This window comes from Hypanus sabinus, chromosome 14, assembly GCF_030144855.1.
Source record: "Hypanus sabinus isolate sHypSab1 chromosome 14, sHypSab1.hap1, whole genome shotgun sequence".
Taxonomy (NCBI): Eukaryota; Metazoa; Chordata; class Chondrichthyes; order Myliobatiformes; family Dasyatidae; genus Hypanus; species Hypanus sabinus.
Genome location: NC_082719.1, coordinates 69178750 through 69196247, shown reverse-complemented (window position 1 = coordinate 69196247; position 17498 = coordinate 69178750). Strand labels below are relative to the sequence as shown.

Below are 17498 nucleotides of genomic sequence, written 5' to 3'. Positions count from 1 at the left end.
TTTGTATTGTCCACAAACTTGGCCACAAAGCCATCAACACCATCATCCAAATCACTGACATAAAAAGAAGCAGTCCCAAACTCAATCCCTGCGGAACACCACTACTCACTGGCAGCCAACCAGTAAAGGCCCCCTTTATTCCCACTCTTTGTCTCCTGCCAATCAGCCAATGCTCTTTCCTGTAATACCATGGGCTCTTATCTTGTTAAGCAGCCTCATGTGCAGCAGCTTACTTAAGGGCTTCTGAAAGTCCGAGTACACAACATTCACTGATTCTCCTTTGTCTATCCTGCTTCTTAAAATGTCAACAGATTTGTTAGGCAAGATTTTCCCTTGAGAAAACCATGCTGTCTACTTTATCGTAGATATTAATAAATAATGCAAAAAGAGAGCAAAAAGTAGCCATATACATAGATCAGCACATTGTTCACTCAGAAATCTGATAGCAAAGGGAGAGAAGCTATTCCTAAAACGTTGTATGTTTTCATAGGACAGAGGAACTGGATGGTGGTGTCTGAGCATGCAAGATTGGATATTATGGTATCATTACCACTATGAAGCTAACACTGGAGTAAGTCCACCTTGTGGTAACTTTAACACCAACAGTGTGAGATAATGGCAGAGCCAGACAGACAACTGCACCAAAATCAATTGAAAAAGACTTCTTTAAAGAGTTTCAAAGTAATAGTAATTTCCATCAGCTTGCTTGCAAACCAGATGCAGATTTCTCAACACACTGCATATGTTTCAGATTAATTGGGTAGAGTTCCAAAACTCAAATATTGTGCTCCAAAGCTGTTACTAGCTCTCATTCTATCAAATTGTGCTGGCTTGTCGAAGAAGACATGAAAATCATGGTTTAGTTATCCAGTTTCAAACAAAAATAGCTGAGACTTGCCCTTAGGAAAATCCACGTTAACAGATCAACAGAATTGAACTGAACTAAGCACATGAAATTCATTCTGAACATTGCTGTTAACCGTCTAAGTTCATGAAATTAAACAAAGGTATTTGCCATGTAAATGGTCTATAAAAATTAAATTTCTCTTATTAGCATCTTAATGTGCTTTTGTTTATTTCTAATCTACTCTCCCTTCTAAGGAATCTTTTTGAAAATTCAGAAAGAATTTTCTGAATTCTCACGCGAACTAACATTCAGCTTCAATTATACTTGCACGGAACACATAATGACATGCAGCTATTAAAACCACAGCAAAAAACTTTACAAGTTCTAAATTCTAACATTTTGGTGGGGGAGGGGTGGTGTTTCAAATTTTTTTTCAAAACTACAGGTTCAAAGAAATTTACATTTTTGAGTCCAAATATAGTCATTTGTATTCATGCTACAAAAACCTGAAAATTCAGGAATATGCTTAGCAGTACTTTCCTTAACTCACACTGGTTCCTGTTTAACTACTCATGAAAACCATGCTCTACGTTACAGGGGAGAAAGTTGTTTAGAGATAGAGAGTATAGCCTACAAACTTGGACAGGATTTTCAATGCTTACAATACACATAACAACTTTTGAGGACATTTTGAATGATCTCCGGAAAATCTGACTAGTTGCAATTCTCCTAGCTCAGGGAGTCATTTGCACATGTGACATCATCAGAGAGCGCAACATTCATTTTTTAATGTCTTATATTGTGGCAAAATGTCCAACCTACTCATGGCAATCATCAACTGGAGTTCAGTGAAGGACCTTTACAGGGATGTCGCTTTTGATTTGGTTTCTGACTGTGCCGGCTTGATCAAACTATTCATTACAGTGCTGCAAATCCTTCATGGCAGTAGGCAATTTAAGGAAAATGGGATGTTGGTCTAAGAAAAAGTATCTAAGTACAAGAATAAAGATGTTTTTCTACAATTACATAGGGGCTGGAGAACCGTGTACAGTTTGGTCTTTTTTCCTAAGGAAGAACTTGTTCTAAAGGAAGTGCAAGGAAAACCTACCAGACAGGTTCCTGAAATAGTAGGCTTGTCATATGAGGAGAGACTGAGAAGGCTAGGCATCTTCTCAAGACTTTAGATAGATGAAAGATTATTTCATTGAAATGCTCTACATTCTTAGAGAGATAATTAACAGGGTGGATATCAGGAGGTTATTTCCCTGCCTGAGGTCATGAAAGTATGGGATTCACTATGATGACCCTAATAAGGAATTTTTTCATTGAAAGAGTCCAGTGTAGGTAGGTTCCTTGGCCCAAGACAATCATAGGTAGTGATCTGCCTCAGTACTATTTTCCTGCTATTTGTGTATATCTCTTGATTCCTTGAATATTCAGAAATCCATTACTCTGTTTCGAAAGAACTTAGGGACTAAGCTTCCACAGACTGAAGGTTTATCACCTTCTCAGTGAAATAAAAGGGCTTGGGTTGGAGCAAAATGCAATATTCTGGAAATGTTGCTAGTATGGCACCAGCAAGGTCAAAAGGTTTCAAGATTAATGACTTCAGGAGATCTCACATCACTGACACCCCTCTTTACACTGGTGACACAGCAGTGGAAACTGGCAGCAGTTCCAAACTCCTGGGAGTGCACATCTCGAACAACCCCTCATGGTCCCAGAACACATCCTACACAGCCAGGAAAGCTCACCAACGTCTCTACTTTCTGAGGAGGCTAAAGAGAGCTGGACTAGGCACATCTGTACTGACATCCTCCTACAGCTGCACCACAGAGAGCATCCTAATCTGCTGTACCACCACAGAGCAGTGGCAGACAGAAAGACCCTACACCAGCTGTCATACCTGCCCAAAACCTCAGTGGCACCAGCCTTCCTGCCATCAACATATATAGAGAAAGGTGCCAGAACAGAGTCAGTAACATCACCAAGGATTTCATCCTAAGGACTGTTCCCAACAGGGAGACTATGTAGCAACCATGAAAGGAGCACTGACTCAAAAACAGTTACTTTCCCCAAGCAGTAAGGCTGATCAACACCTCCGCCCACTAACCCACCGTTCCACACCTCTCAACCACGACTACTTTATCATTTCATGTCAGAGTCACTGATGTACAGACACATCAGTGCCTAGCATCACTCTGGCATGATCTGTTAGTAAGGGAAGGGGGTCAGGGAGTTGGAGGTTTGGGTTTGATGTTCTTGTTGTCCTTTGGCACTATTTGTTTGTTTTATTCTCATGTGGGGGGAGGCTTGATTGTTTTGCCACTTGTGAGATCTGGTTTTTTTTTGCGCGCGGGGGATTGATGTTCTTCATTGAATGACTTCCATGGTTTTCTTCGTTTTGTGGCTATCTGCAGAAGGTGAATCTCAGAGTTGTGTACTGCATTCATACTTTAATAAATGAACCTTTGAACCTTTATGGACAAACAATCAATCTATAAGCTATCTTAGCTATTTATATTTATTGTATTTTTATTCTTTTGTTCTTTATATTTCTGTGCTGCATCGGATCTGGAGTAACAATTATCTTGTTCTCCTTTATACTTGTGTACTGGAAATTACAGCAGTGTGGTGTTCAGATACAGAAACAAGCTTGGTGATTTATGAATCAAGTGTTGACACTGATACAGCAAGCAAATGCCTAAAGCACAGAAAGTAGGCACAAGAATGAAATAAACAGCCAATGTAAAAGAGTACTGAACAGAGATAAGTGGAGGAAGACCAGCAGAATTGGAAGGCAGAGCGGCCCACGTGGCTCCTCATGCCTGCTCTCCTATTCAGTGAGATCATTGTTCATCCTAACTTGGCCACAGTTCCACATTCTCAAAACCCTCAACTCCCCGAGAAACCAAAAATCTGTCCTCTTGACCTTCAGTGTTTACTACAACAGCCTCCTCAATCCCATGGGGCAGAAAGCAAGTCATTCACAGAGAGGAAATGTATCTCACCTCTGCTTTAGATGGGCACCGCCTTAATCTGAAACTATGCCTCAACCAGACATTCAGCCTCCTGGCATCCACCCTGCTAAGCCCCCTCAGAATGTGAAGTTTCAGTGAGGTCACCTCTCCTTCCAACTGCAAGGAGCACAAGCATAACCTTTCCTTGAGAGACAACTGCTTCATCCAAAGAATTATCTGAGTGAAATGACCCCACTGCAAATATATCTCTGCTTGAATGAGATCACAACTAAACATAGCTCCTTCTACAAACACCATGGTGTCTTCTGTTCTTTCTGCTCTTTTTTCCTCTATCCAGTGAGGAGGAGAAATATGACACCTAAATCCCATACATTGATTGTACAGTTTTATTAATAGAATGCATCGTTGCAGGAAAGAGAGAAAAAGAATGATAACATAATGTGGAGGTCTGGTTTGGTAGATAAATATACAAATAAGAGTGAGAAATGACAGAGCTGGCTGGTAAAAGAAATTCCATGAGTATTTTTATATTTAGATTCTGGCAAGGCCAAAGGGATATGGAATAGAAGTATCACGTTTGTTCTGATTTAACTCCGTGAAGGCAGTGGCAGTGCACAAAGCAACTTTGTGGCAAAAGAGTTACAATGTTGTCGTGGTTATCAGAGCAGCACGTCAGTGAAAAGAATCTGTTTGGACAAGGCATTAGACTAGGTGACCTCAGTGGGCCTCTGGAGGCTAAGGGATGACTGATCTTTCAGGTCAAGATCCTGTATCAGGACTGAGAGTGTAAAGGGAAGATTGCCAGTACGCGAGGAGTTAAAGAGGTGACAGGCGATAGGGTGAGGATGGAACCAGGTGGGGGAGGAGATAAGTAAGGTGAACCAAGGGGTAAATGTGGGTGAAGGACAGATGAATCCAGGTAGGGATGTTAACGAGTCAAGGTGAAAAGCATTGTAAACTACCCAAGTAATAGAAGTTGGTCTCCTTATTTGCATTTGACCTCATTGTGACAGAGAAGGTAGACTGAGGTCAGGCTGGTCATTATAGGGATGAGAAGGGGAGTTGAAATGGCTTGCAGCCTGAAGTTCACAGTGGTGCCGGGGCCGGGGCTCTCTGCAACGAACACCTAGCTTATGCTTGGATCCAGCTGAGACCACCACGAGCACCAAATGCAAGAGACCATGTTGGAAGAGCTCATCAATTTGCCAGAGAGGAGACAAAGGGGTGTTTAGACCATGGGGGAAAAGCTATATAGAGGAGGAATATAAAACGATTATCTGTCAATTACAGGATACAATAACAGAATATCTGTTTAGTATCTGTTTAATATCTTTAGTAAATGTTGCTTTTTTTCCCTCAGCTTGAAACCATTTTTTTTAAAAGTGAAGGAAAGCAGGGATACCACCACACAAGTCATCAGGAAGAAGATACAGGAGTCTTGAGAGTCACACCACCAGGTTCAGGAACAGTAATTAACCCTCAATCATCAGATTCTTGAACTTGAGGGAGTAACTCCACTCACCCCATCCTTGAACTGTTCCTACAACCTATGAAATCATTTTCAAGGACTGTTCATCTCAGGTTCTTGATATTTCTTGCTTATTTATTATTTTTTTTCTTTTGTATTTGCTCAGTTTGTTGTCTTTTGCACATTGGTTGTTTGTCCGTCCTGCTGAGTCGATTATGGTTCTTTGATTTACTGAATATGCCCGCAAGGAAACAAATCTCAGGAACTGCCGGAGGAACTGAGCAGGTCGTGCAGCATCTCGGTACTACATGGTGACATATACGTACTTTGATAATAAATTTACTTTGAACTTCAATCAGGATTCTAGACAAAGTTTGACACAAGAGACTGCACATGCAGGAAATCTGGAGCAACACAGAAGGGCTGGAGGGTCAGACAGCATCGACAGAGGGAAATGATCAGTCAAGATTTCAGGTTGAGACACTTCATTTGGAGCCTTGATCGAAAACACCAATTGCCCATTTCCCCCCTAGATGCTGCAGTTCGTGTGTTGACACGAAGTGCGTCTGTTCTCTAGTTTAGGTTGACCTTGTTTACACTGATGGTGGTGAATATGTGGAATATACTAACCAAAGGTATCATGAAAGCAGATGGGGGAATGGTCAATTGGATTAAGCCAATATGATTTATTGCAATCATGCAGGTAGGCAATTTCTTCCAGTCTTTACTTTCCTATAGAAATTGGTCCTGATCTCAGGAGTATTTGGAGAGTATACAAGATTTCTCCTCACCTGGTTTAAAAGCAAAGTTGTGTAATTATTATTGCAAACAAACTCATGTCTCTTAATTGTAAATAATTAACTGGAGAGACACCCCTACAGAAAGTGCCAACATAACGTGAGTCACTGGTTCACGATACCAAAGGTACATCATTCAATGAATTGTTTTCTTTCCATGATCTGCTCCCTGTACTACCAATTCTTTTTAATTACAGACTGTCTGGGCATTGCTGGGAAGGCCAGCATTTGTTGCATGCCCCCAGCTGTCTTGGTGGTGTGAAGATCTTCCCACAGTGCTGTTGCTTGAGGAGATCCTGGATTTAGCCTCAGCAACAATCAAAGAAGGGCAATGTAATCCCCAGTTAGGACAGTGCGGGATTTGGAGAGGATCCTACCAGTGGTCCTGTCCCCTGTGATTGCTGTTCTTGCTGTTGGGACACTGGATGCTGCTGGAGTAACCGAAGCAAATAAATGCAATGCATTGTAAATACTGCAGCCACTGCACGCTGATAGTGGAGGAAGTGAATGCTGATGGTGATGGGCTGCTTTGTCTCGGACTGTGTAAGATTCTTGAGATTTGTTGCAACTCCACGCTCAAACAAGTGGAGAGAACAGCATCACGCTCCTTTGACTTGTAGATGAGAGACAAGCTGTGGGGTATCAGGTGAGCCATTCACTGCAGTACAGCCAGCATCTGATCAGCACTAGTAGTCACGGATCCAGTCGAGCTCCTGCTATAATATAATAATGAGCAAGTCCCAATTTGTTTCCGCCTTGAGTTAACCAAGACAAGTACTTCTTGAAATTCTGAAAATCATTATCATACATATATTTGTAAGCAGCAATCGCTGTGATTGAAGTGGGATTAAGCTCTAATGATAAGCTCCGGCAGATGTAATTACAGTACATTCCAAACTTATCCTATGTTCATTTGATCCGTGCATTTCCATGATGCTGTAAGTGACACAACAATCAAAATTTTCAAGAAATGTCCACTATGCTATTTAAAAAGTATACTTTTTGGTGTAGTTCTAGTTTCCTGATATAGGATAGCTACAAACTGCTGTTATTGAAACAGGGTAGAACTTTCACAATAAGACTCACAGCAATAATTAATGATCTAGCACATGAAGGGATCTCAACAGTCCTAATTCCATTTTGCTTCGTTCCTCCAACAGAGTGAGGCACGGGCTCCTGAAGGGAAGTGGATCGGGGCAATGCCAGAGACCGGACTCGGGAGCCCTTTATAGCTTCCACTTCGTGGGTGTTATTTCGCAGCCTGAGTCTAGGACTGAGTCAGCAGGACCTGATGAGGGCAAGGTTCATAGTCAGGTTCTGTGAACTGGGGTTTGCTTTACTATCACTGGGCTGGAAGAGAACTCCATACAATAGTAACTTCTACAGGAAGCAGTGAAGAGATTAGACTCTGTATTTAGCAAATGATTTGAACACAAAGGGAGACACACACTTTTTAAGAGACACATAGCAGGGAACTTCAGTACATTACTCACAATTCATTAATGGCTCCGTTCTAATGAAAGACTATTGAAACATTAACACTAGAAGCTCCTGGGTGAGCTGCTGAATTATCCCACCACTTCATGTTTTTAAGTAACAGTCCACAACCAATGCAACAGTGACAATGGTTTAGAAGATGTGGCCCTTAATATGGTGTGATATGTTGTGTAGGTTCACACTAACAAGATCCAGCTCATGATTGGTTTGGATCAGGCTGCTGGGCCTCAGGAAGGTCCCCAATGGCTCCGGTGTTGAAAGGACCAGCCAGAGAGGTTACAGATCTCAGAAACAGTGGGGGAGTTCTTAGAACTTGAAACGAGGTCAAGGAAGTCCTGGCAGGCAGAAGCCAGGTGGAGGTTTCTGCCTGGGGCAGAGACCTCAGAATCAAGAATGGCAAATTCTTACTGTTCCTTTTTTTTAAAATATGGTAGTGGATTTTCCCAAAGGCGATCAGCTACGACCCCTCAGCTATTGTCATTAATTCCCCTAATTAAACCTGGCCTCTTTCAAAATTATGATGGCGTGATGAAGTTTGTTTGCACACACCCTAACTGCCTAAAAAAAGATCACCTTAGTAGTCTAAAAACAGAATCTACAAATCACAAGTTGAAAACAAACAGGAAATGATGGAAATACTCAGCTGCATCTGTGGGAGGAGATCAGGTCACACAGTCTTTGTGAGACAGGCTCCAATTCCAACTTGAATAAATCTGACATGGGTTCTTCAACCTGAAACACATACTGCATTTCTTTCCTCGACACCTGACCTGATGAGTGCTGCAGGCTGTGGTGAACTGCATACACCTGTATGGACAGGCCCCCCCCCCCCCCAGCTGACTGCTCCTGTGGCTCCTCCCACAGACCCTGGTATAAAGGCGGTTGGAGACACAGCCCCTTCCTCAGACTCCAGGATGCAGTGTGGTGGTCAATTGCTGCTTGTTCTTTCTTCCAGCCAATAAAAGCCTATATCTCGCCTCACATCTCCTAGAGTTATTGATGGTGCATCATCACAGGCACTTTCTGTTTTCATTTTAGATTTCCAGCATCAGACCTCTTTTCTACTACTAATCCCATCCCCAAACCCAGAGGGGCCTGAAATTTTCTGCACCGGCTCTGATCCCGAGAGACAATGGCAGAGGTTTAGATTTATTTAAGCATTCTTTAAAGTGGTGATTTGTCATGTTGAGATCATAGACGAAAAGAAACTGCAAACTGCCTTCTTATAGCACTGAACAGGCAATTATCATAATGCCACCTCCTTACTTTAAAAAGTATCAGCTGATTAAAAATATTTGATATTTGAGGCTTTTTCTGATAATGCTGCTGCAGTTTACTGCTCTGAATAAGCAATGTCATTGACTACTTAGCATTTGGATGCAGGGATTGACTGAAGTAATTAGCTTCAACAACAGGCTTGAGTGAATCTCATCACTGTCATCTTCCTCAATGCTCTTTTTTTCTGCTGAAAATGCAACTTGGGTGTCTGAAGGAGTTGATTTCCTTCTGGCCAACATTCAGCAATGTTGATTAGTTACATCTGTCTCTTCCAAATACTTGAGAAGTTGCAGAGGTTAGTCAAATGCTATTTGTTATTGAAAGCTGAATTGCTGTCAGAATATATATTTTTTAAATCCACTAGAAAGCGTACTTCCCCATTACATTCTTTCTGTGCCTCTAATGGGGGGATTGAATGTTAATTGTAGAATTTAAAACACACCTTTGTTAAGTCTTTGTACAACTTGATCTTTACTTCTACCAAGTTGTTAAGCTGTTTACGTGCTAACATCAGTGATTTCTATTAGCTATATGAACACAGGAATTAATGCCACAAAAATGTTTATGTAGGCTAAATTTTTAATTTATATCAGCTAACACCTACTGGGCCTGTTCAGCGTCAGTTCAGTGACCACTCATCTGAATGCTATTTGTTTTCTAACAACTCTGCTTGGATCTTAGACATTAAAAGCTGCTTGCTGTAGGTTGCTGTCTAAGCTCTGTTAACATTCTTCTCTGTCTCAGTTTCAGATGAGTAGGTAAAAGAAAAACAAAAAAAAAATCACAGGGTTCATCTGTTAGAGGAGTAAATGACTGGGTGTTGCCTTAATTCCCTCAAAAATCAACTAGTCTCTAGGGAATAACTCTACAAAGTTACTAAAACAGTGGAAGACATGAAGAATGAATTTATTTCCAAGATTGCTAGACAGTGCAAACTCTTTTTTTACACTGTTTCTCTTATTCTCCAAATTTGTAATCATCTGTCCCGCTTGCAAAAAAAAACTACCTTGTGCTGGCATATAGACATTCTAGTGTTGAAATTAACACCACTGCAAAATTAAAATTGTCTGGTGGGTGAATCAGGTATGATTTATCAATGGCTTTGCAATTTAATGTTACAAAAATTTAGATGGTGAACTGCTTAATCAAAATGATGCAATTTGACAATCCGCAAAATTACAAAGAATAAAATCATCGACAATGTGTGTAATATGTAAACACCAGATATTAAGTCTACATATTCTTACCCAAGATAAATACCAGGGTACAGAAGCCTGACTAACATTGGCTGCTGTATAATTAAGTTAATAATGTGGGATTTAAAAGAAGACACCAACAAAACGACTGGTGTGTCCATAGTTGTCTGCCAATCAAACCCACTAAGTTCCCTAATGTCTGGCTCAGTTGCAACTTCAGAACTGGCTTTTGCTAAATTCTAACTCCCTCTCCACCCAAAATGGCCAAGCAACCCCTTCAGTCCAACAGATGATAGGGATAATCAGTAGATGCCTTGAATAAATACAGCATACGGCTAAAAACGCCTGGTAACTGACTCTATCGTGGCTCGCACACAAAAGTTTGGGCACCTGGGTAAACTGCCAGAGTGACTGGTGACTATGTAACTAAATCCAAACACAGGACATGCCCCAAGAACCACTGGGGGATAACTGCAAAATAAAAGATATGATGCTATTTAATATTTCAAAAAGTTATATGGAGAACTGCGTAATCAAAATGGACCAATTTGACAAGCTGTAAAATTACTATGACATTACTAAAATTAAATATAAATCAACTACAGCAGTAGCACTCAGTTGGGAGGGGGAAAATGGGGGAATGAGGGAGTGGGGAGAGGTGAAGGGACAGAGGGGGAGGTGGGGGAGAGTAGGAGGGAGAGGGGTGAAGGGTGAAGGGGAGGGGAAAGAGGAGGGGGAAGGGGAGGTGGGAGAAGGAGAATCGCCATGGTGATCTGTTGTTATTTCTTTCACCAACCAGCTTCCCAGTTCTTTACTTCACCTCTCCCAGTTTCACCTATCACCTACCACCTTGTACTTCTTCCTCCCCTCCCCCACGTTCTTGTTCTGACTCTTCATCTATTTTTTTCCAGTCTTGATGAAGGGTCTCGGCCCAAAACGTAGTCTGTTTACTCTTTTGCTTCCTGGCCTGCTGAGTTCCTCCAGCCTTTTGTGTGTGTTGCTTGGACTTCCAGCACCTGCAGATCTTCTCACGTTTACAACATTCTGCCCTTCTATCTGGCCCACCAAAGTGGGTAATCTCATGCTTCTCCAAGCCAAAGGGCATCTGCTGTGTATTTGTCCACCAACTCAACCTGCCTATGTCACATTGAAGCCTCACTGCATTCTCCTCACACTGTAGACTTCCATACAGCCTTATGCTGTCCACAAGCTTGGATAGATTACACTTAATCCCCTCATCTCAATGATTAATAGATATTATGAACAGTTGTCGGGAAAGTTGCTAGAATTGATCTTCACTTGGACATATTGATTGGACAAAAGATTAACCTACGTGGATTTGCTAAAAGTAAATTGTTCTTAATTATTAATTGATTTGATTGAAGAACACAGGGATTACAAGGGTACCATGATTCATATTGAGTGCACCCGACTTACAAATGATATGTCACATAAAAGCTATTCAGTTAAACTGAAGCCGCTAAACAAAAGGGACATTTAGCATGGATTTGAAGTTGGCTTTAGGACAGGGAATAGACTGGATTTCTCATGCAAAAAAAAGCTGAGAAATGCCAGGCTGAATAATTACTTGTGTTATAACTATTCTATGATTGAAAAAGGCCATGTTTTAATTCAAGATTTAATGGATTTTGTCACACAATGGCTCAATTGGGAATCTGATTTGGGTGGGTGACAGACCTCTCACTGCACATTTCATCAGTGAAGCATTAAAGGAAGAGTTGTACAAATTGAGCTAAAGGAGGAAGCATTGATTTAAAATGGTCAATGGCAACAAGGAGAAAAGCTTAGTAAAAATAACTTTGTCAATAGTGACACATACTATGGAAATGAATAAACAGTCAGCGTTTCCGGCTAAGACCCTTCTTCAGGACTGAAGAAGTGTCTCGACCCCAAACAGCAACCATTTAATCATTTCCATAGATGCTGTCTGACCTGCTGAGTTCCTCCCACATTTTGTGTGTATTACTCCGGGTTTCCATAATCTCCACAATCAAGGAGTGTTTATATCAAGGAGTATTTTGCCACAGTGAAGAGCAAGAGGATAAGACATGAGAGAATAGGACCTATCAAGTGTGACAGTGGAAATGTGTCTATGAAACCGGAGGAGATGGCAGAGGTACTTAATGAATACTTTGCTTCAGTATTCACTACGGAAAAGGAACGGTGACTGTAGGGATGACTTGCAGTGGACTGAAAAGCTTGAGCATGTAGATATTAAAGAATAGGATGTGCTGGAGGTTTTGGAAAGCAACAAGTTGGATAAGTCGGCAGGAATGGATGGGAACAACACACACAGAATGCTGGTGAAACACAGCAGGCCAAGCAGCATCTATAAGAGAAGCACTGTTGACGTTTCGGGCCAAGACCCTTCGTCAGGACTAACTGAAAGGAGAGAGACTAAGAGATTTGAAAGTAGTCGGGGGAGGGGGAAATGCGAAATGATAGGAGAAGACCAGAGGGGGTGGGATGAAGCTGAGAGCTGGAAAGGTGATAGGTGAAAGTGATACAGAGCTGGAGAAGAGAAAGAATCATGGGACGGCAGTCCTCAGGAGAAAGAAAGAGGGAGGGGGGAGCACCAGAGGGAGATGGAGAACAGGCAGGGTGATGGGCAGAGAGAGAGAGAAAAAAAACAACTAAATATGTCAAGGATGGGGTAAGAAGGGGAGGAGGGGCACTAATGGAAGTTAGTGTTCATGCCATCAGGTTGGAGGCTACCCAGCCGGTATATAAGGTGTTGTTCCTCCAACCTGAGTGCGGATTCATCTTGACAGTAGAGGAGGCCATAGATAGACATATCAGACTGGGAACGGGACGTGGAATTAAAATGTGTGGCCACTGGGAGATCCTGCTTTCTCTGGCAGACCAAGCGTAGGTGTTCAGCGAAATGGTCTCCCAGTCTGCGTCAGGTCTCACCAATATATAAAAGGCCACACCGGGAGCACCGGACGCAGTATACCACACCAGCCGACTCACAGGTGAAGTGTCGCCTCACCTGGAAGGACTGTCTGGGGCCCTGAATGGTGGTGAGGGAGGAAGTGTAAGGGCAGGTGTAGCACTTGTTCCGCTTACAAGGATAAGTGCCAGGAGGGAGATCGGTGGGAAGGGATGGGGGGGAGGAGTGGACAAGGGAGTTGCGTAGGGAGCGATCCCTGCGGAAAACAGAAGGGGGGGGGAGGGAAAAATGTGCTTGGTAGTGGGATCCAGTTGGAATGGATGGGATGTATGCCAGGCTACTGTGGGAGGTGAGGGAGGAGATTGCTGAGCCTCTGGCGATGATCTTTGCATCATCAATGTGGACAGGAGAGATTCTGGAGGTTTGGAGGATAGTACCCTTATTCGAGAAAGGGAATAGAGACAGCCCAGGAAATTATAGGCCAGTGAGTCTTACTTCAGTGGTTGGTAAGTTGATGGAGAGGCAGGATTTATGAACATTTGGAGAGGCATAAGATGATTAGGAATAGTCAGCATGGCTTTGTGAAAGGCAGGTCATGCCTTACAAGCCTGATTGAATTTTCTGAGGATGTGACTAAACACATTGATGAAGGTAGAGCCATAGAAGTAATGTATATGGATTTAAGCACAGCATTTGATAAAGTACACCAAGTAAGGCTTATTGAGAAAGTAAGGAGGTATGGGATCCAAGGGGACATTGCTTTGCGGATCCAGAACTGGCTTGCCCACAGAAAGCAAAGAGTGGTTGTAGATGGGTCATATTCTGCATGGAGGTCAGTCACCAGTGGTGTGCCTCAGGGATCTGTTCTGGGACCCCTACTCTTTGTGATTTTTATAAATGATCTGGATGAGGAAGTGGAGGGATGGGTTGGTAAATTTGCTAATGATACAAAGGTTGGGGATGTTGTGGATAGTGTGGAGGGCTGTCAGAGGTTACAGCATTTCATTGGTAGGATGCAAAACTGGGCTGCAAAGTGGCAGATGGAGTTCACCCAGATAAGTGTGAAGTGGTTCATTTTGGTAGGTCAAATACGATGGCAGAATATAGTATTAATGGTAAGACTCTTGGCAGTGTGGAGTATCAGAGGGATCTTGGGGTCTGAGTCAATAGGACACTCAAAGCAGTTGCGCAGGTTGACTCTGTGGTTAAGAAGGCGTAAGGTGCATTGGCCTTCATCAACTGTGGGATTGAGTTTAAGAGCTGAGAGGTAATGTTGCAGCTACATAGGACCCTGGTCAGATCCCACTTGGAGTACTGTGCTCATTTCTGGTCGCCTCAGTACAGGAAGGACTTGGAAACCATAGAAAGGGTGCAGAGGAGATTTACAAGGATGTTGCCTGGATTGGGGAGCATGCCTTATGAGAATAGGTTGAGTGAACTCAGCCTTTTCTCCTTGGAGCGATGGAGGATGAGAGGTGACCTGATAGATGTGTATAAGATAATGAGAGGCATTGATCGTATGGGTAGTCAGAGGCTTTTTCCCAGGATTGAAATGGCTAGCATTAGAGAGCATAGTTTTATGGTGCTTGGAAGTAGTTACAGAGGAAATGTCAGGGGTAAGTTTTTTAAGCAGAAAGTGGTGATTGCATGGAATGGGCTGCCGGTGATGGTGGTGGAGGCAGAAACATAAGAAACCTACAGCACAATACAGGCCCTTCAGCCCACAAAGTTGTGCCGAACATGTCCCTACCTTAGAAATTACTAGGCTTACCTATAGCCCTCTATTTTTCTAAGCTCCATGTACCTATCTAAAAGTCTCTTAAAAGACCCTATCATATCCGCCTCCACCACCGTTGCCAGCAGCCCATTCCATGCACTCACCTGACAGCTGACAGCTGACAGCTCCTCTGTATCTACTCCCCAGCAACTTAAACCTGTGTCCTCGTGTGGCAACAATTTCAGCCCTGGGAAAAAGCCTCTGATTACCCACACGATCAATACCACTCATCATCTTGTACACCTCTATCAGGTCACCTCTCAAACGATAGGTTGTTTTAAGAGACTCCTGAATAGGTACGTGGAGCTTAGAAAACTAGAGGGTTATGGGCAAGCCTAGGTAGTTCTAGGGTAAGAACGTGTTCAGCACAGCTTTGTGGGCTGAAGGACCTGTATTATGCTGTAGGTTTTCTATGTTTCCATGTTCTGTTTCTATCGTGTGTGCCTACTTGGGTGATCACTGCATTTTAAAGGAAATATTTCAGTCAGTGTCACACATCAAAGGAACAGCTGCTCCTGATTCTGCCTTGATTTCAGATTTTTTAAACTTAAATTCTTGGTGATGACTGCACTCTATATTCACCAAACTCCTTCAGATCTCATTGCTCAAAACTTCTAATTTTCTTAGAAAAAAGTGGCTGAACAGCTGCATCAATTTCTTCTTAAAAGAGCTTCCTGCACCCCCTTCCTTGAACATACAACACAAGGTACACGAGCTGGAGTTAAGCAGGAGACATGTTAAATATTTATCAGAAACTTCTGGGTCAATCAAAACTCCACCAGCAAACACTACCACAAGCCAGTGGAATTAAACTTATGAAGAGCTGTAACAATAAATTATTTCTGCATGTCCTACAATTTCTAACAGAACTGATAACTGACCTTCTCAATACTAAACCTGCTACCAGCCAATTCAGTTTGTGTTTCTAACAAGAACTCCCATTTCTATGAAGCTAAAATTCCCCTTTGCCTCATCCCCAGATCTGATGCCGAATTCCTCCATCTCACCCATTTTACTTGCCAACATCAGAAAAACATACACTGGACTGGCAACCCTTTTATTTTCAGCTTTAAGCTACAAGCTCTGTTACAATTCTTTTTGTTTATTTCATTAGATTTGCTTTGCGTAGCAATCATCAGAATTTATCTGGTTGAGCCCCATCCTTCATGTTATTTCTCCCCTTTGGCCTCCACGCTGGTGAAGTGAAGGCATGTTGCATTCTCCTGCTGTAAATGGGAAAAGCGGAATTCACACCCACTTGTGCTTCCCCCATGTAAAATGATTATAATTTTCAAACTGGTTGTTTTTATCACTCCTTCCATTCTAATTGATGCACTTGGACAGTGATCTTCACCTGTTTTACCATTTCCAATCAGCAACTCAAATTTTACATTGTAGCATGTGTTGAGTGATTATAAATTTATCCTAATAATACAAATGCATCTTTCTCTCAAATTTTTTTACAGTTGTTCCAGTGCAGCAGAATATCAAGTAATATCATAGTACTTGGCAGTGCCATTAACTTCCCTTCTCTTTCATTTGTGGTAGTGGAAGCAAATGTTTTGCTGATCCAACAACAACATTGTAAAACCATTACTAGCACTGGCTTTTGGATTTATTAGTGCAAAATTACTGAGGTGTCACTAAAGTTTTTCAGCTATCCGAATAGAAAAAAGTCAAGAAATTATTTTAAACATTGATTGTTCGATCAGAAGTCAAATCAAACCTTGAAAAATGCAAGGTAGGAAATTAGTTTAAAACGGAGCCCACATATCTTGAGGCGAATTCAAATGTTTAAAATTCCTCTGTTGCCCAGAGAGGCTGTCCACCCCTTCCTGCAACGTTTGTGGACTTTGGAAGAAGTTTCCCTGTGTCCACAATGTGCAATTCAAACCTTAGGCAAGCTAAAAATGTCAAAGATTATGAAAATACATCCGAATGAGTCGACATCCAGCTTAATCCATCAGACAGACCTTACTTGAAATGACAGATTCCACTCTCAGCAATTCTATTCCCTCCCCCTTGACACTTTTAATGTTCTATCACAGCTCCAAACAAAACCTTCATTGGCATTCAGCTGCCGAGTTAATCATCACCCCAACTCTCAATCATAAATCTGAAGTGCATTGCTGATGAAGCAAATAGCTGAGCCATAGGCTGTGTAATGCACAGCAAACGGGCAGCCATGCCAATAAAAACAGCAAAATACTCACTGCGAGGAACATCATGCAGTACATGGAGAAGGAAGAATGGCCAGAGAAAAAGGAGAGCCTGGAGGGAGAGGAAAATGCAAAATCATTACTGTCTTCAGAGGAACACCGTGACAAAGAAGACTGGACCTTTTGGGCACATTCACTCACTTTATAAAACCAGACATTGCTACAATACCTGAAAATATGCAAGGGCGTTTAAGAGGATTTTCAGACTTCTTTTAAATTTCAACACTATTAATTTAAAGTGACAATCACAAGGTGATTGACTGTTATCATTGCACTTTTTTTCTGCCCTCATTAGAGCCTTTGGGCAGGGTCATACAAATCCCTGGACTTCCACAGGAGCCTGGGAATTGCAGAACTTCAGCACACACGGACAAACATTTCTACCACTTAACTCCATGGCTGACAATTGATCAGACCTCAATAATTCCTGTGGAGATTGCAAGACTGTAGATTGGGAGACACAGAGCAAAGTTAATAGTTTCAATAAGTAATGCAAACAAAATAGTTAAAACTCAGATATCATT

At 42.0% G+C, this 17498-nt stretch overlaps 1 protein-coding gene across 5 annotated transcripts in view; it reads right to left on the bottom strand.

Moving 5' to 3' along the window:
• The window catches only part of plpp1a (phospholipid phosphatase 1a), a 106514-nt gene that overhangs the window by 8994 nt on the left and 80022 nt on the right, over positions 1-17498 (bottom strand). For all 5 annotated transcript variants that reach the window (XM_059989406.1, XM_059989408.1, XM_059989407.1 and 2 more), the window contains one exon: positions 16969-17026. In XM_059989406.1, coding sequence (XP_059845389.1) covers positions 16969-17026 — 58 coding nt within the window. The remainder of the gene's footprint in view (positions 1-16968; positions 17027-17498) is intronic.